General features: G+C 50.4%; 2 protein-coding genes across 4 annotated transcripts; both read left to right on the forward strand.

The window, feature by feature from the left end:
- On the forward strand, nt 1-17,671 carry TARS2 (threonyl-tRNA synthetase 2, mitochondrial). The gene is made up of 18 exons (XM_002759873.6): nt 1-110; nt 419-615; nt 1,832-1,955; nt 3,622-3,746; nt 4,717-4,834; nt 4,921-4,985; nt 5,855-5,933; nt 7,706-7,852; nt 8,034-8,132; nt 9,051-9,268; nt 10,016-10,178; nt 10,410-10,547; nt 10,729-10,806; nt 14,521-14,621; nt 14,825-14,926; nt 15,104-15,176; nt 15,792-15,906; nt 17,002-17,671. Exons 1-18 carry the CDS (start codon nt 45-47, stop codon nt 17,148-17,150), a joined length of 2,157 nt encoding a protein of 718 aa, XP_002759919.4. The 5' UTR covers nt 1-44; the 3' UTR covers nt 17,151-17,671.
- Nucleotides 17,672-18,169: 498 nt separating this feature from the next.
- ECM1 (extracellular matrix protein 1) lies at nt 18,170-23,586 on the forward strand. 3 transcript variants are annotated; one of them, XM_008984270.5, is made up of 10 exons: nt 18,170-18,343; nt 19,573-19,635; nt 19,714-19,815; nt 19,967-20,041; nt 20,140-20,226; nt 20,907-21,229; nt 21,490-21,864; nt 22,379-22,599; nt 22,753-22,840; nt 23,261-23,586. In XM_008984270.5, exons 1-10 carry the CDS (start codon nt 18,274-18,276, stop codon nt 23,489-23,491), a joined length of 1,635 nt encoding a protein of 544 aa, XP_008982518.3. In that variant the 5' UTR covers nt 18,170-18,273; the 3' UTR covers nt 23,492-23,586. The 3 variants fall into 3 exon arrangements, with proteins under 3 accessions (XP_008982518.3, XP_017821732.3, XP_008982519.2); XM_017966243.4 differs by lacking the exon at nt 21,490-21,864; XM_008984271.5 differs by lacking the exon at nt 19,714-19,815.
- The last annotated feature ends 1,133 nt before the right edge of the window (nt 23,587-24,719 follow it).

Consider the following 24,719-nt stretch of genomic DNA (forward strand, 5'->3'; position numbering starts at 1 on the left):
GAAGCGGCGATAATCTGAGGATGCAGGCACCGGTATGAAGGAACATGGGGCTATATCAGAGGTGGCAGCGGCTCCGGCTCCAAGGTTTACAGGCTTACGGGCTACACACGGTGCGTGACGTACCCCTAAAATTCCGATCCGCATCAGACCCAGCCCAGCCAAAGCCCCAAAATTTTTATGTTAAGCCAGCCTCACGCCACTCCTCTCCCTCGTCCCTCTAACTCGTGATCTAATTCTCGAGTTAGCAGTCTGGGGAGCGTAGAGCTCGCAGGGCCCCCAGCCTAGGGTCCTGTATCACCCGTCCCTTTAAAGACTAGGAATTCGGACGAAGGCATAAACATCCCGTAGTGCTGTCATCCGCAATTCTACGAAAGGGTGACGGGACATGTGTTACCTGCCAATGTATCTTTCCCTCCAGGCAGTTGTGTCGACCCCTCCGCACTGGTTGGCAGAGCGGCTTGGCCTTTTTGAGGAGCTATGGGCTGCTCAGGTAAAGAGGTTAGCAAGCATGGCACAGAAGGAACCCCGGACTATTAAGATATCACTTCCTGGAGGTCAGAAAGTTGATGCTGTGGCATGGAACACAACCCCCTACCAACTAGCCCGGCAGATCAGGTAACAGGCCCATCCTGTAACTACCAGGATAATCCTTCTGCCCCTTTATTTTCTCTGCACTTGAGCAGGGGAAGAAAGCTTGATCTGCTTGTTTCTTTCCCATCCCCATCAAGATAGCCTTTCCTGAGGATGTTTTTGTTTTTTGTTGTCGTTGGTTTTTGTTGTTTTTCTTTCTTTTTCTTTTTTTATTTTTTGAGACGGAATATCGGTCTGTCCTCAGGCTGGAGTGCAGTGGCGCAATCTTGGCTCACTGCAACCTCCGCCTCACAGGTTCAGGCGATTCCCCTGCCTCGGCCTCCTGAGTAGCTGGGATTACAGCATGCACCACCACGTCCGGCTAATTTTTTCTATTTTAGTAGAGACGGGGTTTCATCATGTTGAGCAGGATGGTCTCGATCTTCTGACCTCGTGATCTGCCCGCCTTGGCCTCCCAAAGTGCTGTGATTACAGGCGTGAGCCACCGCGCCTGACGGTTGTTGTTTTATAGAGACAGGGTCTCTCCACGTTGCTCAGGCTGGTCTTGAACTCCTGGGCTCAAACGATCCTTCCGTCTCAGCTTTCCAAAATCCTGGGATTATAGGCCTGAGCTGCCACACCTGGCCTGAGATTTGTTTTATCTGTATTAGTTCCTGCATCAGAGTCTCTGCCCTTTCATTGGGGAAAGAAATGAAAGGTTCTGTTGTTCTGGTAACTGATTTCACCTTCGCAAGTTTACAGTTACTGAGAGATGGGCAACTTCCTTCCCTCTGTGGATTGTAACCCTTTTTTAAATGATTAATTTACTTTTTAATAATTGACACATAGTCATTGAACATATGTATGGGGTACATGTGATATTTTGATACATACATACAATGTGCAACGATCAAATCAGGGTGTTCAGCATGTCTGTTACCCCACACAGTTATCATTTCTTTGAGTTGGGACCATTTCAAATCTTCTAGCTATTTTGAAACATACAATAAATGATTATTAACTGTATTCACCCTACTCTGCTATGGAGCATTAGACCGTATTCCTCCTGTCTAGCTCTATTTTTGTACCCAACCTCATCTCCCATCCCCCATCCCTCCCTTCTTCTGGTAACTATCACTCTATTCTCTACCACTGTGAGATCAACTTTTTAAGCTCCCATAGGAGTCAGGACATGTGATGTTTTCCTTTCTGTGCCTTATAACCCTGTCTTTTTCTTCATCCCCACCTCCCACTGCCGAAGTTCAACACTGGCAGATACTGCAGTGGCTGCTCAAGTGAATGGAGAACTTTATGATCTGGAGCGGCCCTTGGAGACAGATTCTGACCTCAGATTTCTGACATTCGATTCCCCAGAGGGGAAAGCAGTAAGTTTCTTATGAGGAATACAGTGACTACTAAACCAAGAGATACTGAAGCAGGAAATTCTGACATTTTATTCTTTTGCCTCAGTTTCTCCATTTGCATTTGGGAGGGAGACGTACCACAGACTGTCTAGACTGACTATTCCTGGCTAAGCTGGAAACATGGCGAAAGTTTTCATCTTAGCTTCGATCTGTTAAGCAAACATTTGAGCTAGTGAAAGGGAGAGAGATAGTATGTTGAAAAACAAAAGGATAATACGTAAATTCAGCCCCCTCCACTCATGAGCACATAGATTATAAGGCATCTGTAGCGTATATTCAATTCTGACATGGCTTATACAGCAGAGCACACGACCTGGTCACCTCCCCACCTTGTCTTCTTCATGTCAGCTCAGGTAATGCAGACCTTGCCTGTTAGGATCCAGAAAAATAGAGTTCTCCTGCCATCTATGTATAAATAGTGACCAAATCCAAGAGGAATAGTTGTATCGCACTAGATTTATGGGATTAAAAAAAAAGGACTAAAAGACCAAACAGAGGCCTAAGGAACCACTGTCTTAAGAAGATAGCTTAGGCCGGGCGCGGTGGCTCACGCCTGTAATCCCAGCACTTTGGTAGGCTGAGGCATGTGGATCAAGAGGTCAAGAGATCAAGGCCCTCCTGGTCAACATGGTGAAACCCCATCTCTACTAAAAATACAAAAAATTAGCTGGGCATGGTGGCGCGTGCCTGTAATCCCAGCTACTCAGGAGGCTGAGGCAGGAGAATTGCCTGAACCCAGGAGGCGGAGGTTGCGGTGAGCCGATATCGCGCCATTGCACTCCAGCCTGGGTAACGAGTGAAACCCCGTCGAAAAAAAGAAAAAAAGAAGAAGAAGATAGTTTATTCTGAAGTCCTAAAAGCTTCCAGGAGCAGCAGCAGAAGACTGACTGGCCTCCTACTTCTAGGCTTTGGAACTGGGCAGCACCAAGGACGGAGGGGGTGGGACTGGGGTTTTCATGCACTGAAAGAAGGAAAGATCCTGGCCTTCTTTCTTTTCTAGTCACTGTATTTTGTTTTTGTTTTGAGGCAGAGTCTCACTGTGTCACCTAGGCTGGAGTGCAGTGGCTCAGTGTCAGCTCACTGCAACCTCTACCTCCCAGGTTCAAGCAATTCTCCTGCCTCAGCCTCCTGAGTAGCTGGGACTACAGGTGCACGCCACCACACCCGGCTAGTTTTGTATGTTTCAGTAGAGGTGGGGTTTCACCATGTTGGCCAGGCTGGTCTCAAACTCCTGACCTTAGATGATCTGCCTGCCGCGGCCTCCCAAAGTGTTGGGATTACAGGTATGAGCCACCGTGCCTGGGCTTTTCGAGCTTGTTACTTTTTAGTGGTCACTCCCAAAATTTAGGATCCCCATTTTGTGGTAGTTATTCCTAGAAGAACCATACCAGTTTTCTTACCAACTTTTTTTTTTTTTTTTTTCAAAGATGGGGTTTCACCGTATTGGTCAGGCTGGTCTCAAACTCCTGACCTCAGGTGATCCGCCCGCCTCAGCCTCCCAAAGTGCTAGGATTACAGGCGTGAGCCACCGTGCCCGGCCCTACCAACTTTTGTGAGGAAGAGATCAGAGATCTAGGGGTTAAGGGAGAAGTTAATGAACCTGTGAACCCCTTTTTTGTGAACTCAGGTGTTCTGGCACTCCAGCACCCATGTCCTGGGGGCAGCAGCTGAACAATTCCTAGGTGCTGTTCTCTGCAGAGGTCCAAGTACAGAAAATGGCTTTTACCATGACTTCTTTCTGGGAAAGGAGAGGTGAGTAATGAAAGGAAGAAGAAGAATGATTCTGGGATGGTTTCTGAGGCCCTTTTCAGGGGCTTGGGCATGTTCCATTTGGAGGAGGAAGTTGGAGGAGAAGGGTTTCTCTAGGTCTCAATGATGCCATTAGTACCTCCTTCTGTGTTTGTCCACGTCCCTCTTCTAACTTTGCTTGAAATTTACCTTCTTAGGCCGGGCGTGGTGGCTCACGCCTATAATCCCAGCACTTTGGGAGGCCGAGGCAGGTGGATCACGAGGTCAAGAGATCGAGACCATCCTGGTCAACATGGTGAAACCCTGTCTCTACTAAAAATACAAAAAAATTAGCTGGGTGTGGTGGCACGTGCCTGTAATCCCAGCTACTCAGGAGGCTGAGGCAGGAGAATTGCCTGAACCCAGGAGGCGGAGGTTGCAGTGAGTGGAGATCTAGCCATTGCACTCCAGCCTGGGTAACATGAGCGAAAGTGTCTTAAAAAAAAAAAAAAAAGAAGAAATTTACCTTCTTGGCTGGTGTGGTGGCATGTGCCAGTAGTCCCAGCTACTTGGGAGGCCGAGGTAGGAGGATTGCTTGAGGCTGGAAGGTTGAGGCTGTGGTGAGCCATGATCTTACCACTGCACCCAGCCTGGGTGACAGAGCAAAACCCTCTCTCAAAAAAAAAAAAGAAACTTATCTTGTTACTTGTTAACTTTCATAAATTCAAGTTTTACTTCATCTCTTTCATTACTATTCTAACTTTTGTCTATCCAGATTTCCTGCACTCAACTTTTAACTTCATGCATAGAGCTTGTTCTCCAGCTGTAGTATCTGTTACCTGATTTCCTATTTATGTTTCCTCTCGGTTTGTCTGTCTTTGCCTATAACTCTAGATTTCTCCTGAAGGCAGGACCTTATCCGCTAGCCCACAGGTTTGTCACCCAGGTGTTTGATGCACCTTACAGGATGCACCCCAACCAATTCTCTTTTTAGGACAATCCGGGGCTCAGAGCTGCCTGTTTTGGAGCGGATTTGCCAAGAACTTACAGCTGCTGCTCAGCCCTTCCGGAGGCTAGAGGCTTCACGGGATCAGCTTCACCGGTTGTTCAAGGTGGGATGGAGGGAAGAGGTGGCTCTCCTAGGACATCTTTGTGAGAATAAAGACTTTTCTTCAGTCTCCCTTCTGCCTTTTTCCAGGATAACCCCTTTAAGCTTCACTTGATTGAGGAGAAAATAACAGGTCCAACAGCGACAGTATATGGGTAAGAGTTGCCAAGATTAAGGCAAATAGTGAGAGGTGGGGAAGCATTGAAGAAGGCCAGAAATGCTATAGGGAAGAAAGCTAGAAGGTTTGTGTTGCTCCAGAAAAAGAAATGGGAATGAGAATTAATTTTTTTTTTTTTGAGATGAAGTCTCGCTCTGTCTACCAGGCAGGAGTGCAATGGCAGGATCTCGGCTTACTGTAACTTCCGCCTCCTGGGGGTCCAAGCAATTCTCCTGCCTCAGTCTCCTGAGTAGCTGGGATTACGGGCATGTGCCATCACACCCAGCTAATTTTTGTAATTTTAGTAGAGACAGGGTTTCACCATGTTGGCCTGGCTGGTCTTGAACTCCTGACCTTAGGTGATCCACCCGCCTCTGCCTCCCAAAGTGCTGGGATTGCAGGTGTGAGCCACTGCCAACTGGGGAATTGATTTTTTTTTTTTTGAGACAGAGTTTCACTGTTGTTACCCAGACTGGAGTGCAATAGCACGATCTCGGCTCACCACAACCTCCGCCTCCTGGGTTCAAGCAATTCTCCTGCCTCAGCCTCCCAAGTAGCTGGGACTACAGGTGCGCGCCACCATGCCCAGCTAATTTTTGTATTTTTAGTAGAGATAGGGTTTCACCTTGTTGACCAGGATGGTCTTGATCTCTTGACTTCGTGATCCACCCGCCTCGGCCTCCCAAAGTGCTGGGATTATAGGCGTGAGCCACCGCTGGCCGGGGAATTCATTTTTTATCTGCCATTATCCTCTCTCTGTAGGAGTGTTCCTTTTTCTTCACCTATTTCTGTCAGCTAAAGACCATGAGAGGGAGAAAGCTAGAAGCTGAAGAATCTGGAAATCGCTAACTGGCCTCTTTCTCCTAGGTGTGGCACATTGGTTGACCTTTGCCGGGGCCCCCACCTTCGGCATACTGGACAGATTGGAGGACTGAAGCTGCTATCGGTCAGTTGTGGGACAGAGTTAGGTTAACATTCCTGTTTTTGGCTGGGCTAGGTGGCTCATGCCTGAAATCCCAGCACTTTGGTAGGCTGAGATGGGTGGATCACTTGAGGTCAGGAGTTCAAGACCATCCTGGCCAACATGGCAAAACCCTGTCTCTACTGAAAAAAAAAGAGCTCTGAACTTAAAATCTAGCCATCTGCATATAGTCTTTACTCGGCATGGATGAGATATGTGACCTTGGGTAAATTTTTTTTTTTGAGATGGTTTCTAGCTCTGTTACCAGGCTGGAGTGCAGAGCCACGATCTCAGCTCATTGCAATGTCCACCTCCTGGGTTCAAGTGATTCTCCTGCCTCAGCCTCCTGAGTAACTTGGACTACAGGTGCATGCCACCAGACCCAGCTAACTTTTGTATTTTTAGTAGAGATCACGTTTCACCATATTGGCCAGGGTGGTCTCGATCTCTTGACCTCGTGATTCGCCTGCCTCAGCCTCCCAAAGTTCTGGGATTACAGGCCTGAGCCACCACACCAGGTGGCCTTGGGTAAATCTTACTTACTTTCCCCATCTAGAAAATGAGGCCACTATTTCCTTTTTGTCCTATCAGTAAATTCACCTCATAAAGATAATGAGAACCAGGCCATGCATGGTGGCTCACACCTGTAATTCCAGCACTTTGGGGATGCCAAGGCAGGTGGATCATTTGAGGTCAGGAGTTCGAGACCAGCCTGGGCAACATAGTGAAACCCCATCTCTACTAAAAATACAAAAATTAGCTGGATGTGCTGGGCCACGCCTGTAATCCCAGCTAGTTGGGAGGTTGAGGCAGGAGAGTTACTTGAACCCAGCAGGCAGAGGTTGGAGTGAGCCAAGATCACGCCACTGCACTCCAGCCTGGGCCCTGGAACAAGACTCCATCTCAAAAAAAAAAGAAAAAAGATAATGAAAGCCAACTAATGTAGGAGAAAGGAAAAGTTTTAAAGTGCTATAAAATATAGGCTGTTGGCCGGGTACAGTGGTTCACACATAATCTCAACACTTTGGGAGGCCAGCATGGGTGGATCACTTGAGCTCAGGAGTTTAAGACCATCCTGGCCAACATAATGAAACCCCATCACTACTAAAAATAAAAAATCAGCTTGGCGTGGTGGCATGTACCTGTAGTCCCAGCTGCTTGGGAGGCTAAGGCAGGAGAATCACCTGAACCGAGGCAGAGGTTGCAGTGAGCCAAGATTGCACCACTGCACTCCAGCCTGGGAAGCAGAGTGAGACTCTGTCTCAAAAAAAAAAACAATATATATATATATATGCTATTTCTCATTAGTCCTGTTAAAGCAGAGAGCAGGCAGAGGCTTTGGGTTTCACGTGGCCAGGAACGGGATAGTAAAGACTGACTTTACTAGCAGCCGTATAGGATAATTCTAAGGGGAGGAATAGACTGACATTTGACCAGAGCTTATGGTTACTCCCCTAAGCAGTCACTGATTGGAATGGGAAGGAACTAAATACAGGAGTACCGAGAATGGGGAGAAAAAGTGATGGCAAGGTAAGGTTAGGCCTGACCAGGATGTATGTAGGAATCAAGGTCAGGCAGTTTCAACACTGTAATCTACAAGAAGGCTGTCTAGAGGATGGAGGTGTTCATCCTGCTGGTGGGGTTGTTGTCAAGAGGCACACCTGTGACGCTTAACACTGAGAGTATCACACGAGGCTTGAAAAGGTTAGGGGCCTTCAGTCCTCATCTTTCCTTTGATTCCCTATGTCCTCACACAGAACTCGTCATCCTTATGGAGGTCTTCAGGGGCCCCAGAGACACTGCAGAGAGTGTCAGGGATTTCTTTCCCCACAGCAGAATTGCTGAGGGCCTGGGAAGCATGGAGGGAGAAAGCAGGATTGCAAGACCACCGGCGCATTGGGAAGGTACAGAGATTGGCAAGATACGGCGGGATGGTGGTAAGGGTGGAAGGTGAGAGAGGTGACGGAACCTGATTATGGAGTTGGGAGCAGATTCAGTCACACAGCCTGAGCAGCTCTGTCTTCTGGGTTCCAAAGCTACCTCCTTGCCCTTGAAGTGACCCAATATTGCCATTTCTCACTGCAGGAACAGGAGCTCTTCTTCTTCCATGAACTGAGCCCTGGGAGCTGCTTCTTCCTGCCACGAGGGACAAGGGTGTATAATGCACTAGTGGCGTTTATCAGGGTAAGGGGACCCGGGTCTAGAGGAAAGAAGACCAGGGAAGGGCTGAGGGCCTAGAAGAAGCTAAGGTGTTTGTGTTAAAAGAGGGGGGTTGGGGCCTGTCGCGGTGGCTCACACCTGTAATCCCAGCATGTTTCGAGGCCAAGGCAGGCAGATCACCTGAGGTCAGGAGTTCGAGACCAGCCTGGCCAACATGCCAAAACCATCTCTCCTAAAAAAAATTACCAAAACTTAGCTTGGCATGGTGGTGGCACCTGTAGTCCAAGCTACCGGGGAGGCTGAGGCAGGAGAATCACTTGAATTCAGGAGGCGGAGGTTGCAGTGAACTGAGATTGCACCACTGCACTCCAGCCTGGGCGATAGAATGAGACTCCATCTGGAAGAGAAAAAAAAGGGACAAGGATTGGAAGCATAAACATAAATACTGAAAACTGCTGGTGACCTTTAATACTACAGTTGTGTGGTCTGCAGGTGGGGGGCATAGAGACAGGACATGGTTTTTTTTTTTTGAGACAGAGTTTCGCTGTTGTTACCCAGACTGGAGTACAATGGCATGATCTCGGCTCACTGCAACCTCCGCCTCCTGGGTTCAAGCAATTCTCCTGTCTCAGCCTTCCGAGTAGCTGGGACTACAGGTGCGCACCACCATGCCCAGCTAATTTTTGTGTTTTTAGTAGAGACGGGGTTTCACCTTGTTGACCAGGATGGTCTGGATCTCTTGACCTTGTGATCCACCCGCCTCGGCCTCCCAAAGTGCTGAGATTATAGACGTGAGCCACCATGCCCAGCCAGGACATGGTATTTAATAGGTTGTGGTTGCAATCAGCATGGCCTAAGGCCCCAGGAAGATCACACAGCTGACGCTCTGCCCCTGTTCCTTCCAGTTATTCTGACCTTCCATGTCTCTACCCTCCTCTCCAGGCTGAGTATGCCCGCCGTGGTTTCTTCGAGGTGAAAACTCCCACACTGTTTTCTACGAAACTCTGGGAACAGTCAGGGCATTGGGAGCATTATCAAGAAGACATGTTTGCCGTGCAGCCTCCAGGCTCCGACAGGCCTGCCAGCTCCCAGAGTGATCACTCTACCAGGCATACCACAGACACACTTGCCCTCAAGCCCATGAACTGCCCTGCACACTGGTGAGCTGGGAGCTAGGATTATAATCAGGTTGCTAAATAGTAAATAATAGAAAGCACCTTGGGTCAAGGCACACTGGCTCACGCCTGTAATCCCAGCACTTTGGGAGGCTGAGGCAGGCAGATCACCTGAGGTTGGGAGTTCAAGCCCAGCCTGACCAACATGGTGAAACCCCGTCTCTACTAAAAATACAAAATTAGCTGGGCATGATGGTGCATGCCTGTAATACCAACCACTTGGGAGGCTGAGGCAGGAGTACTGCTTGAACCCAGGAGGTGGAGGTTCCAGTGAGTCGAGATCACGCCACTGCACTCCAGCCTGGGCAACAAGAGGGAAACTCCATCTCAAAAAAAAGGAAAACACTTTGGAAGAGTATTGGGACACTTGGTTTGAGTCTAGAATCTTCCCTGTAGCTAATCATGTGAATTTGGGAAACTCATTTTACCTCTTTAGGTCTCAGTCTCCTTAAAGTTGCTATCTAAGGTTCCTCTTTCCGTTCAGTGACCGTCGCAGAACAGGGCAACAATAAATGATGTCTCTTAGTGTTTTACTGAGAAATCCACTTTGGAACCAGGCAGGGCTCAGACTGTGGTGAGCGGGATTGACAGGACTCAGTGGGAGCAAATGCTGAGGCTGGAGAGGGATGTAGCTGATGGTGCAGAGAAAGTAGGCAAGCAGATTGGGTGGGAGAGCAGTCTTCAGGGGCTAGTCCTCTCTATGACCCTGACCCCTCCCCACCCCAACCTCAGCCTGATGTTCGCCCACCGGCCCAGATCCTGGCGGGAACTGCCCCTGCGACTCGCTGACTTTGGGGCCCTACACCGGGCTGAAGCCTCTGGCGGTCTGTGCGGACTGACCCGACTGCGGTGTTTCCAGCAGGATGATGCTCACATCTTCTGCACAACAGATCAGGTGGCCTTTCCCTGGCTTCACCAAAGCTTTTCTAAACCACCTTCCCTTCTCCCTATGAACCTGCACAAACCCCTGATCTTCAGTTGTCCCCTGTATGTACTATAATTCAGCTACATTCTACCCCTAGCTTGCTTCTGCTTCCTCTGTTTTTACCCTCTGTTTCCTCAAACTGCCACTATCCCAGATTCCTAGCTGGCTCACAGCTCCCCCACCCTTATTTCCTGCCCCCAGCTGGAAGCAGAGATCCAAAGCTGTCTTGATTTCCTCCGTTCCGTTTATGCTGTTCTTGGTTTCTCCTTCCGCCTGGCACTGTCCACCAGGCCATCTGGCTTCCTGGGAGACCCTTGCCTTTGGGACCAGGCTGAACAGGTGAGTAGGAGGTAGAGAAATAGAGGCAGATAAACCATTCTTTAGTGAAAAGGAGTGGGGAATACATTAACCAGGGTCCTCCAATAGAGGCATCTGATGAAGGCATCATTTGTTAGGGACTGACCAGATGTGTTCCTTTTGAAGTCTAAGATGAGGTATTCCCGTCTCATTCCTTCTAAAGGTCCTTCAACAAGCCCTGAAGGAATTTGGAGAACCCTGGGACCTCAACTCTGGAGATGGTGCCTTCTATGGGCCTAAGGTAAGCTTGGGACCCTGGTCAGTGTTATATTTATTTATTTTTTGCTTTGTTTTAGAATAATAGATAAAAATAAATTTTTCTTTTTATCTATTATAAAAATTAGCCTGGCTAATTTTTTGTTTGTTTGTTTTGTTTTGTTTTTTGTTTTTGTTTTTTGTATTTTTTTTGTTTTTTTGTTAGCCTGGCTAATTTTTTATTATTTTTAGTAGAGATTGGATTTAACCATGTTGGCCAGACTGGTCTTGAACTCCTGACCTCAGGGAATCCTCCTGCCTTGGCCTCCCAAAGTCCTGGGATTACAGGCATGAGCCACTGCTCCCGGCCACAAAGAAATATCTTTAAATTTATGTAGGATATAAAAAAAAGACTAATATATTTACTGCCCTCTTGTCATTTGCAATCTAGGGAGGGCTGTTTAAGGTAAATAGGCCATGTCACTGCTGTGAGATCAGTGCTGTGTAGGTACTAAGAGAGCACATTAGCAGGGCTTAGCGTTACTTGGGGAGGTCACAAAAGGTTTCCGCAGGAATCACTTTCCAATCTGAAAGGGGAGTGTTGGCCAAGTAAAGCTGTGTTTCAGGAGGCGGTAGTGTAGGCAGAGGCCGGGGATAGGGATGAAAACTCACATGGCAGACCACTCTGTCTCTACCAAAAGAAAAATTAGCTGGACACGGTGGCTCATGCCTATCATCCCAGCTACGCAGCAGGTTGAGATGGGAGAATCACCCGAACCCAGGAGGTAGAGGCTGCAGTGAGCCAAGATCACGCCCTACTGCACTCCAGCCTGGGTGATAGAGTGAGACCTTGTCTCAAAAACAAAGAAGTCTGGGGAAAAAAAAGGATTGAAAAGTATCCACTGGATTTAGTAAAAAGGCTGCTGGATTTTAAAGGACCATTTTCAGTAAAGTAGGGCCCGAGGGTGGAGTTAGAAGTGAATAAATGAGACCTGTGTGGTGGCTCATGCCTGGAATCCCAGCACTTTGGGAGGCTGAGGCAGGCAGATCACTTGAGGTCAGGAGTTCGAGACCAGCCTGGCCAACATGACAAAACCCCTTCTCTACTAAAAATACAAAAACTGGCTGGGTGAGGTGGTGCATACCTGTAGTCCCATCTACTCGGGAGCCTGAGGCAGGAGAATCGCTGAACCTGGGAGGCAGAGGTTGCAGTGAGCCAAGATCATGCCACTGCATTCCAGCCTCAGTGACAGAGCAAGACAACGTCCCCAAAAATAAAAATAGTCTGGGCGCAGTGGCTCAGGCCTGTAATCCCAGCACTTCAGGAGGCCAAGGCAGGTAGATCACCTGAGGTCAGGGGTTCAAGACCAGCCTGACCAACATGGTGAAACCCTGTCTGTATTAAAAATACAAAAATTAGCCCAGCATGGTAGTGGGTGCCTGTAATCCCAGCTACTCAAGGGGCTTGTTCTGTTGGGTTTTTTTGAGACAGAGTTTAACTCTGTTGCCCAGGCTGGAGTGGAGTGGCACCATCTCGGCTCACCACAACCTTCACCTCCTGGGTTCAAGCGATTCTCCTGCCTCAAACTTCTGAGTAGCTGGGACTACAGGCACCTGCTACCCAGCTAATTTTTGTGTTTTTAGTAGAGACAAGGTTTTCCATGTTGGCCAGGCTGGTCTGTAACTCCGGACCTCAGGTGATCCACCTGCTTTGGCATCCCAGAGTGCTGGGATTACAGGAGTGAGCCACTGTGCCTGGCCTGGCTAAAATCTTTTGAGTACTCAAAGTTGCTGTTCACTGTGTTGGGGTCTTTTATTCAGGTAACGTGTATTCCTCATGTTTGTGTCCCAAGTGTCTATTCCAGCATATGGTATTTATTTAGCTGCTTCAATAAGTAGTTAGTAGATGAAAACACTAACATTAATGAAATTGTGTCTTATGATTTATTTCAGCAATAATACTAGGCAAATAAATATCTTTTAAGAAAAAATTGAGAGAGGTTAAACAGTATGCTTAAGGTTACAGAGATAACAGTCATAAACTGTACAAAGTGTATTATGTTGAATCAATCTAATAAGTTGTTGGCTAAGAAACTGCTATAAAAAGAGAGAGCAAACAGCTGGAAAATTCATGAGAACAAAGCATAGAGCTTATTAGGGCAGCCCAAAGGGTTCCTGGCAATAGCCAAGGACCAGCTGAATCTCGAAACACTGACTTCCATGGTGGCATCAGTCTCTGCTTTTGCATCTGTATGGTTTGTGGCATATTGGGCAGCATTGAGCAGTCCTCTTGCAGGGCCACAGATGTAGGTACACAGGAACTAAGGAAAATGGTACAGCTTCATGGGAAAAGAAACAAAGGTGGGAGGGGCCTGAGGATGGGAAAGAAAAAGAAGAGTTAAAGGACCTTCGGGTTGAGCACCAGTAATAGGAGTAATTGTCATGACCAAGTGTGGTGGCTCACACCTGTAATCCCAGCACTTCGAGAGGCTGAAGTGGGCAGATCACTTGAGATCAGGTGTTTGAGACTAGCCTGGCCAACATGGTGAAACCCATCTCTACTGAAAAACAACAACAACATATATATATATATATATATGTTAGCTGGGCAGGTGGGCGCAGTGGCTCACGCCTGTAATCCCAACACTTTGGGAGGCCGAGGTGGGCAGATCACCAGGTCAAGAGATCGAGACCATCCTGGCCAACATGGTGAAACCCTGTCTCTACTAAAGAATACAAAAATTAACTTGGCGTGGTGGCGTGAGCCTGTAGTCCCAGCTACTAGGGAGACTGAGGCAGAAGAATTGCTTGAACCCAGGAGGCAGAGATTGCAGTGAGCTGAGATTGCGCCACTGTACTCCAGTCTGGCGCCTGGCAACAGAGCAAGACTCTCTCAAAAAAAAAAAGTTAGCTGGGCATGGTGCCAAATACCTGAAGTCCCAGCTACTCATAAGGCTGAGGCAGGAGATTTGCTTGAACCCAAGGGGCGGAGGCTGCAGTGAGCTGAGATCGTGCCACTGCACTCCTGCCAGGATGACAGAACGAGACTGTGTCTCAAAAAAAAAAGAATAATTGTCAGAGCTGGCTGACCAAGAAACAGTAATCAGAGTAGGGTGTTTGATGGACTGTTTCAGAGACACAGCCATGGGGGAGATGACAGGATACAGGGTGTAGCCATAGTTTGGGCGGTGATCACTGAGATGAGAAGCTCAAGGAATCGAGAGGTCAAGGTGTGGACATCTGGTAATATTATACCATCCATTAGTAAGTGGAGAGAGCTGCTGAGAACTGCTGCCAGAGTGAATGGAGTAGAGTGAAGTGGAGGGGTAGCGTATGATGGAGCGGGTGACATGGCTCTTTTTTTTTTTTTTGAGACGGAGTTTCGCTCGTTACCCAAGCTGGAGTGCAATGGCGCGATCTCGGCTCACTGCAACCTCCGCCTCCTGGGTTCAGGCAATTCTCCTGCCTCAGCTCCTGAGTAGCTGGGATTACAGGCATATACCACCATGCCCAGCTAATTTTTTGTATTTTTAGTAGAGATGGGGTTTCACCATGTTGATGGTCTCAATCTCTTGACCTCGTGATCCACCTACCTTGGCCTCCCAAAGTGCTGGGATTACAGGCTTGAGCCACCGCGCCCGGCTGACATGACTCTTTCAGTAGCCCAGGATGAGGGTAGGTTAAAAGGTGGGATGGCACGGATAATGGTTGTGGATAGTGCTTCTGGCTTATCTCGTGCCCTCCCATCTGTTTCCTGTAGATTGATGTGCACCTCCACGATGCCCTGGGACGGCCACATCAGTGTGGGACAATTCAGCTTGACTTCCAACTGCCCCTGAGATTCGACCTTCAGTACAAGGGGTATAAAACCTTGTCCTATCCTCTTTTCCCTTGAAAGCCCATGGAATAGGTCTATAACTCCCCCTCTGCCTTTGGCCCTAAAACTAAACCCTCCACACCCTCTCCTGCCAGAGCTGAATATTTCTTAAAAACTGGAAGGTGATCTTGGATACACAATTTGTGACACTTCCACCATTCCATCCACCCTCTTTTTTCCTTTCAAGGCAAGCGGGCGCCCTGGAGCGTCCAGTCCTCATTCACCGAGCCGTGCTCGGTTCTGTGGAAAGACTGTTGGGAGTACTGGCAGAAAGCTGCAGGGGAAAATGGTAAGACCTCTGACCCCGGATTTCTGTTCTGGCCCCAAACCAGAGAGTTTATGCTCCAGACCCTGTCCCCCTTCATATGCCATACTTTCCTTTCCTCCTCAAATCCGCTCCATACAACCATACTTCTGGCCAGACCCAGAGTGAATATTTTGTCATCATCTCTTCTTTCCCAACCAGGCCACTGTGGCTGTCCCCGTTCCAGGTGGTGGTCATCCCTGTGGGGACCGAGCAAGAGGAGTATGCTAGGGAGGTAAGGAGTTGGGGTAAGGGAAGGGGCAGAAGCAGGCCCAGTAGAGAGTCTGGTGCCCAGCAGTGGGCAGGAAGAGGCCGCACGGGTGGTGGAGGAAGGAGCACAGCCCTTGGAGCCACAAGACTGGGCTGCAGTGGCTGCTGTCCTAGATGCTGGAAATCCTGTATCTCAAAAATGTGACTAATCTCTACCTTATAGAGATGTATGAAAATTAAACAAATTAACAAATATTGAAAGCTGCCACAGAGCGCTGGGCACAGAAATGGGATTGAGTACACAGCTTTATTTTTCCTTTCTAGAGAGGACTGAGGATACGGATGGTACCAGAGTTGAGCAGCTGGTTGGGTAGAGCAGTGCCTAGGAGGCAAAGTCCAGGAAACAGTTGGGAGGTTGTCTCCAGTAGGAGGCAGACAGAAAAGTTGCAGGGTTGGGGATGAATGGGGAGGAGGTCTCAATGTGGAGATGAAATGAGGAGAGGTTGCTGGTGAGAAGTGGAGAGCCCCGAGGCAGAGGAAGGAGCAGCAGATGGGGAGACTGAGGGAAAGGAATATCAGACTGTTCTAGTTCCTCAGCTTTCCGATAAATTGACTTCCTGACACCAAACCTCTGTCGCAGACGCAGCAGAGCTTGCAGGCTGCAGGACTGGTCTGTGACCTGGACGCGGACTCCAGACTGACCCTCAGCCGGAGAATCCGTCGGGCCCAGCTTGCCCACTACAATTTTCAGTTTGGTAAGCTGAACCTCAGGCTGGATGTTCTCCCACTTGCCATCTGCATTCTTGCTGTTAAGTTTACCAAGTTTGGTAATGCATATTTGGGTTAATTGGGGCTCATTACCTGAGCGGGTAGGAGCCAGGATTCAGGGCACCTGACTCATTTAGGCCCTGTGTTCCTTCACACTGCCCTGCCCTCCCCATAACCACTTCTGACCCTCAAAATAGCTTTCCTGTTTTTAACTCCACTCTAGCTCTTGGTGTCTGTTAGGTTAATTAACCAAGGGAGCATCAGAGAGAAAGGGATGAGAGGGCTAATATGGTGTTCATTATACTTGTTTATTCTGGATCTAGATCGAGTCAGCCCTAAGAGATGAGGAGAAAGGCCTTAGGGAGAAAATTCTGGCACTGCCCATGCTCCCTTTTTTCATTTTCCACAGTTCAGAGCTCCATCTCAAAGGCAAGGAGCAGAAACTCCTCCACCAGATGACCTGATTCTTGAGTTTTATACACCCTACTTACCCCACGAGCACCCAGCGCAGGCTGTGCCGCAATCCCATGGACTTGCATATGGCCCCTTTCCCTCCCCTACTGCCCAGTCAGCCCCTGCATTCATCCTCCTCAGCAGAGTCCCCTCAGTCTGTGAATCCAGCCCTAATAGACACCAAGAGCCAGAGTGGGACTGATGAGAGGAAACTGTTCTAAGGGTCAGAAATGGTTGGGGGGAGGTGGGGCCGCGTGAAGGCCACACCACTCCTGCCACCCTCCCCTTCCTCTAATACCCCCTTCAGATACCCACACACAGTTTCTCTCTTTGGGGTTCTCAGTGTTTGTCTTTCTCTGCTTGACTCCAATGTCTCTGACCCCGGGGCTCCTGACCAGAAGCAGTAAGGCCTGCAGGGACTAAAGCATTTCCTTATCTCCTCCGGATGAGCAGGGACTGGCCATTTAGCCTTTTGCAGGCGCAGCTAAATACGTCCTTTCTGTGAACCATTTCTGGGCTCTGCTCCCACCTTTCCTAAAGATTTAGGTCTCTCAGGTTTCTGCAGAGCAAAAGAAACTATCCCATTGGATGGATTTGCCCTGAGGTTCCCAAACTGTCTCTTCCTGCAGTGGTTGGCCAGAAAGAGCAAAGTAAGAGTACAGTGAACATTCGGACTCGAGATAACCGTCTCCTAGGGGAGTGGAGCTTGCCTGAGGCTGTGCAGCGGCTGGTGGTGCTACAGAACACCAGGGTCCCAAACGCTGAGGAAATTTTCTGACCCTTTGTATGCAGATGAGACAAAAGCCTTCGAGAGCCATCAGCCCCCCTTACATGGGAGGCCCCAACCCAGCTGACAGTGTGGAGCCCCCAGAACCTCAGAACTATGTGGAGGCATGTGTCTGCTCTCCTGAAAAGATACTTGGTTTGGGGACCCCACAAAGGGAGGGAAACTGTCACTGTTTCGATGGGAGGAAAATTTAAAAAAATAATAAACTGGGCTGGGCATCGTGGCTCACACCTGTAGTCACAGCACTTTGGGAGGCTGAGGTGGGCGGATCACCAGGTCAGGAGATCGGGAGCATCCTGGCTAACGTGGTGAAACCCCGTCTCTACTAAAAATACAACAAAAAAATTAGCTGGCCATGGTGGCGCACACCTGTAGTCCCAGCAACTCTGGAGGCTGAGGCAGGAGACCTGGGAGGCAGAAGTTGCAGTGAGCCGAGATCGTGCCATTGCACTCCAGCCCGGGCGACAAAGTGAAACTCCGTCTCAAAAATAAATAAATGAAATAAACTGGAAGCTGCTGGGCGTGTGTCTTCATCTCTGACTCCAGAGAGGGGTGATAAAAGGACGTTCCACTTTGTTTCCCTCTTTTTTGTCCCAGAGAGTTAGGGAAATTGTAAAGGGACAGTCCAGACCTCGCACTGGTAGGGGAGATCCCTTGGATAGGTGTCCTGCTCCCCCATAAACTCCTTTGTGCCCTGTTTCCCCAACCCCGGTCTGTGGGTTGAGAGATAACCCTCTCCACAGAAGGCAGCATGTAGATGGAGAAACTGAGGCACAAACTGGGGGCTCAAACACCTCTTGCCCTTGATTCTCTGAATCAGTTTCTCTTGGGGTCATAAGAATGTTCTCCTCCCATCAGTCCCATTCTTCTCAATCCTCTGAGGAGGTTTCAGGGTGACTTGGGAGGAGTGGCTTCCAGAGGAGGAGCAGCTGGGACTGAGTCATGGCAGGAAGCTGAGGAGGGCGGGAGATCACACCAGACTTATAAAAGAAGAGCTAGTCCTGAAGCTCAGAGCAATAACAGCTCCCAGACAAGCTCCAGCGACCGGCGCTTCACATCCACCTGCCTGAGAAGACCCGCCTCTGGGTGTCCAGTGGTCAGTTCTTGCCCCAGGATGGGGACCACAGCCAGAGCAGCCTTGGTCTTGGCCTATTTGGCTGTCGCTTCTGCTGCCTCTGAGGGAGGTGAGTTGGAGGGTCCACCCTTGGGAAGGAGTCTGGGCTCACATAGCAGGGGTCTGGGTCCAGGCATCCCAGATGGCTTATCACTAGCAGAGTGGCCCTCTGGCTTCTCTTTTCTGAGCAGGCCCAAAGTGAGCCTGGGAACTGGAGCCTTAAACTAAGGAGGCAGAGAGCAGGGGTACAGAAGGAGAGGGGTTCCTAGAAACTGCTGCCAAGAAACACAGAATCCCAGTCAAATGGACAGCTCAGTGGGGGTGGGTTCACAGAATGAGAGTCCCCTGCTGAGGAGCGTGCAGGGAGGGTGCTGGTGGGGCAGGCAAAGGAGGGAAAAGGGGCCCCTGGGCTGCTCAAAACCCCGATTGCTGGCCCAGCAAGCCTTGACTGAATCCCTGTCTGATTAGAGGAGGAGTTGTGGGATATCCATCCACAGACCCACCCTGCATTCAGCATGTACACATTCTTTATCTGCTTTGATGCCTAAACAAAACAGGAACTCCTCAATGCTCTGGGTTTCCAAGCATTGGAAAAACAAACACCCAGGGCACTCCAGCGGGAAGCCACTGAAAGGATGTGTAGATCTGTCTGCCTCTCTGCGAAGCCCCATGCCATTGTTCCTCCCAGCGCCTGGTCTTTTGTGTCTGCAGATCACCTACAAGTGATTCCCTTCCCTGTGCCTGTCCCAGTCCCCGAGGCCCTAAATTGAGACCTAAACTAAGGAGGAGCTGAGACTGGCTGAAGGGGAAGCACTCAACCTTTAGGAAGCCTCTTTTGCCAAAGGCCTCAAGATGTTTCAGGCCTGAAAGAGAAGGGTGGGTGGAGGAGGTGGGTTGGGGAGGCCCAACCAGCTCAAGGTCCAGACTTTTTCCTCTGAAAGCTAGAGACCATCCAAGCAGAGACTGTGGGGAGGACAACCCACAGCCCTGAGGGGAAGACGCTGGCAGAGGAAATGGGGGCCTCCCTCCCCAATGCCGTGTGGCACACTCCCTACGTCCAGCCTCTGAGGCAGTAGAGCTGGAGCTATCGGAACTCCACAGGCTTTCTCAGAGCCCAGCTGGTCGTGTCTAGGTGTGCTTGGGCTGGGAGACGATTAGGGAACACAGGGCAGGTGAGTACAGGGGCGTCTCTGTTTTGGTTGTCTGTCCTACGCCTTTGATCTCTCCAGCCTCCCCATCCCTTGCTGAGGTCCAGGGAAGGCCCTCCCAGCAGCCCCTGAGTTGCCCTTCTCCCTCCAGGCTTTGAGACTGCAGGGCAGGGGCAGCTGAGGCCAGAGCACATCATGCAGCACTTTCAAGAAGGTAAGAGTTTGGGGGAGCAGCATGAGACCAGGCTCCAGGAGGCGCTGTGGGCTCTGATGTCTCCCCTCTTGCCTCTAGTTGGCTACGCGGCTCCCCCCTCCCCACCCCTGTCCCGAAGCCTCCCGGTAGATCACCCTGACACCTCTCAGCATGGACCGCCCTTTGAGGAACAGAAGGAAAGTAAGGTCACCCCATGCCCTTCTCAGTGACCCTCCAGGTTTCTAATCTGGCCTACGTCCCGCCCTTCAGATGGAGGGAAGAGGCCCCCACCCTCTCTCCCAGCCCTGGCTAGGAGAAAGGTTGCACTGCTCACACATTCCCCCTTCTATAGTTCAGCCCTGTCAGGACACCACCCCTGTCCAACAGGAAGAGCTGCTACCTTCCAGATTCCCTGCTGAAAAGGAAGGTGAGCGCTTGCCCACCCTCCCTCACCTTCATCCCACTGTGGGCCATGTTGACACAGGCTGATCCCCATTCCTTGGTGCCCTCACCCCTATCTTGCAGTGCAAGATGGTTCCCCTCTCCCTCAGGAAGCTGTACCCCTCCAACAAGAGCCGCTCTCTCTCCAGCACCCCAGTGAACAGAAGGAAGGTAAGCAGCTCCCTCTCTTCTTCACCTACCTTTACCCCATGGCCTTCCCCCAGAGCGTGGGCTTTGGGGCAGACAGGATGGGTGGGCTCTGCCACTCACCAGTTGTGTAACGTTGGATAAGTTACATACTTCTCCAAGCCTTTGTTTCTTCATCTGTAAAACTGAGGACAAACCTGTTTTAGAAAGTGATGTGATGAAATGATAAAAATAGCATCTGTTTTCACTTGTTCTCTGCTGAGTCCTTTGTGTGTGTCCACTAGCCAGGCTCTCTGCTAGAGATGCTCATCCCTATGTGGCTTTTGCTCACTTCTTCTACACCAGTAGACCCACCTCTTCCATTTCAGGAGGGGATGATCTTCCAATCCATGCCAAGAGAGGATGAGTGACAGCTTTGGTCTGTCCATCCCCCTGCCTTAGCGCTCAGGTCCCTGGGGAGAGGAGCAGGAAGCCTGAGCCTTGAGAAGCAGGAGAAAGTGGGGGAAGGCTGTGAGCAGACACCTTTCACACTTCTCTTTTCCTTTCAGTCATTCTAAAAGGAAGAGCCACAAATTGTTCTTTCTCATTTCCCCCATATCCACCCAACCCTTTCTCCACCCCAGATTCTTTCAGTCCTCCCAGCTCATCCAGCTGTTGTGGGTTCCTCCACATGTCCCCCCTTCCCACTGTTTTCCCCATTCCAGGAACGCCAGCTCCGTTTGGGAACCGGAATCTTCCAGAACCTGAGTCCTGGAATGCAGCCCAGCACTGCCGACAGGGCCGGTCCCGAGGGGGCTGGGGCCACCGGCTGGATGGCTTCCCCCCTGGGCGGCCTTCTCCAGACAATCTGAATCAGATCTGCCTTCCTGACCGTCAGCATGTGGTATATGGCCCCTGGAACCTGCCACAGTCCGGCTACTCCCACCTCTCTCGCCAGGGTGAGACCCTCAATTTCCTGGAGACTGGATATTCCCGCTGCTGCCACTGCCGCAGCCACACAAACCGCCTAGAGTGTGCCAAACTCGTGGTAAGGTTGAATTTTTGATGCCGGGGGGTGTCCTTTAACCCCCAGGCAGAATGTGTGTTTTAAGGGTTAGAACACTAGGCCTGGGTCTGGAGGAACCTCAGGTCCCATTCACTGGCTCTACCCTGGGGGTCCCCAGTGTGCCAGGGGAGCAGAGGACAGCCACTATTTCTTTTTTTATCTGCATGCTCAGGGTCCTTTCCTGGAGCCTGGGAGGAAGGCAGGAATGTGGACAGTGGGCTGATCCTCCCCTCTTGCTCTAGTGGGAGGACACAATGAGCCGATTCTGTGAGGCCGAGTTCTCGGTCAAGACCCGACCCCACTGGTGCTGCACACGGCAGGGGGAGGCTCGGTTCTCCTGCTTCCAGGAGGAAGCTCCCCAGCCACACTACCAGCTCCAGCCCTGCCCCAGCCATCAGCCTGATATCTCCTCGGGTCTTGAGCTGCCTTTCCCCCCTGGGGCGCCCACATTGGACAATATCAAGAACATCTGCCACCTGAGGCGCTTCAGCTCTGTGCCACGCCACCTGCCAGCGACTGACCCCCTCCGAAGGCAGCTGCTGGCACTGACCCGGCTGGAGAGGGAGTTCCAGCGCTGCTGCCGCCAGGGGAGCAACCACACCTGTACATGGAAGGCTGTAAGTGGGCGTCCCAGTCTCCCTGGGAGCCTGTTTGCCTGCCTGCCCATCTTCAACCTCTGATCCTGCCGGTCCATCCATCCGTGTATCCTCTGCTGTGAGCATGTCCACCCGTTCATCTGCTTGTGGCTGTCCGTCCATCCATGTGTTCGTCACCTGAGTCTTCATCTCCAGCTTCATACTACACCTCTGGCTTCCTCCACTCATGACCCACACATGCACCTGTCTGCCATCCGTCCATCCGTCCAGCTCTGGCCTCACCTGACCCTCTCCATTCACTGTTCCAGCTCATCTCCCGGCGCCAGCTTAGAACCTCATCCAGGCTCCCATCCGTCCACCGTCCCAAGCCTACACCTCCACAGCTGCCTCCTAACCCTCTAATTCTTTGTCATCCCCTTTGGGCCCCTGGGGCTGGGAGCCCCTCATCGAGTTGCCAGGGGCAATAAGGGAAGTCAGTGGTCAGGAGAGAAGGGGCCAAGTGTCCAGCTCTGACTTCCCTCTCTCTGGCCCACAGTGGGAGGATACCCTTGACAAATACTGTGACCAGGAGTATGCCATAAAGACCCACCACCACTCGTGCTGCCACTACCCTCCCAGCCCTACTCGGGATGAGTGCTTTGCCAGTCGGGCTCCCTACCCCAACTACGACCGGGACATCTTGACCATTGACATCAGCCAAGTCACCCCCAACCTCATGGGCCACCTCTGTGGAAACCACAGAGTTCTCACCAAGCAGTAAGTCTCGCCTAGTCCTTCCCCACTGTCTTCCTTTTTCCAAAACTACCCTTTGGGACAGCTTTGGAAAAGCAAAATCATGATATCCTATCGCCATCTGATGTCAGAAGATGCCCCAAATCCCTGACCTCTGCCCCTTTCACACCAACATAGTAAACATATTCCTGGGCTGATCCACAACATGACTGCCCGCTGCTGTGACCTGCCATTTCCAGAACAGGCCTGCTGTGCAGAGGAGGAGGTGAGTATGCACATTCTAGTCTCCAGAGGAATGCAGGGGAGGGGAGGAAAAGAGCTAGAACTGCAGCCTCCCCTTCTCTTAGTACCTCAAAGCAGCGCTCAGATATAATGGCTAGGAAGGGAGGTATTTTTTCTTGGTTCCAGAAGTCTTCATTCTGACCTGGTCTGCTCCCCACCTCTAAGTTCCTATCACGCCTTCTCTGGGCCTCAAACTTCTGGCAGTTCCAGATGTACACATTTGTCAGTCACAAGAAATCCAGCTGTGCAAGGCAGGCTTGCATTCTCTTTGGGCTCCAAGAGGGGAACCAGGGACAGAGCAGTAGAAACTGATGAAAGGGGGACTTTGGCCGCCTGAGTATCCATATCTGGCCTTGGACCACCACCCCGCCCCATCATCTGTTCTACTTTTCTCCTTCATCAGAAACTAACCTTCATCAATGATCTGTGTGGTCCCCGACGTAACTTCTGGCGAGATCCTGCCCTCTGCTGTTACCTGAGTCCTGGGGATGAACAGGTCACCTGCTTCAACATCAATTATTTGAGGAACGTGGCTCTAGTGGCTGGAGACACTGAGAACTCCAAGGGCCAGGGGGAGCAGGGCCCAACTGGAGGAACAAATATCAGCTCCACCTCTGAGCCCAAGGAAGAATGAGTCACCCCAGGGCCCTGGAGGGTCAGATGGGGAGAACCCCACCCTACCACATCCCCCTGAACACTCATTACAGTAAACACCTCTTGGATTTGGTATCCTCATTGTCTGTCTAATGCCTCACCCGCAGGTTTTAAGTGGATCTTGGTGCCCTGGCCCAGGAGGGCACTGATGTGTTCAGATAACACGCAGACACACCCTCCTAAGCCTGCTTGGATTTCCTTCAGTGACTGGCTCCTGAGGCCCACTGCCCTGCCCCGTTCACTGAGCAGAAGTTCTACAGGCTGCGTGATGGGACCATAACTAAACAGCTTGATGGCATTTTGCCATCTTGAATTTATTCACATATTTTGAAAGGAGCACCACCTTGTTAGCCATCAGGACTCAAAGAAGTTCTCAGCCTTGGTGAGCCCCAAAATGTCACAGCCCAGCCTATATATATATATAAATGCACTTTAGGTTCTGGGTTACATGTAAAGAACATGGAGGATTGTTACATAGGTACATACATGGCAATGTAGTTTGCTGCCTCCGTCCCCATCACCTATATCTGGCTTTTCTCCCCATGTTATCCCTCCTCAACTCCCTATCCCCCACTGTTCCTTCCCTAGTCCCCCCCACCACAGACCTCAGTGTGGGATGCTCCCCTCCCTGTGTCCGTGTAAGCCTAACATTTTTAAAGCTTCACTTTTGATCCTTAGAATCCATGCCTTCATTCATTATCCTTTTTTTTTGAGACAGTCTTGCTCTGTCACCCAGGCTGAAGTGCAGTGGCATGATCTCGGCTCACTGCAAACTTCCCTTCTGGGTTGACATGATTCTCCTGCCTCAGCCTCCCGAGTAGCTGGGATTACAGGTGTGTACCAGCACACCCAGCTAATTTTTGTATTTTTAGTACAGATGGGTTTTCGCCATGTTGGCCGGCCTCCCAGAGTGCTGGGATTACAGGCGTGACCCACCATGCCTGGCCAATATCCATTTATTGAACCCCTTTCTATGCACACTGTGCAGGACTTGGGGATACACATCAAGAACACACACAGTCCCTGCCCTGAAACTGTTCACTGTTCATGAGCCTAGCAGGTATGGTAAGTGTGGCATGGGGCCCCCAGTGTGCTCTGAGCACAACAGTAACGTCCCGAGGTGGGAGTGGGGCTGGGAGCACCACAGGTACACAGGAGGGGGCCGAGGTCAGAGCTTATCCAGGAGAAAAGTAGAGACTGAAAGGGCC

Source organism: Callithrix jacchus, chromosome 18 (genome assembly GCF_049354715.1).
Source record: "Callithrix jacchus isolate 240 chromosome 18, calJac240_pri, whole genome shotgun sequence".
Classification (NCBI taxonomy): domain Eukaryota; kingdom Metazoa; phylum Chordata; class Mammalia; order Primates; family Cebidae; genus Callithrix; species Callithrix jacchus.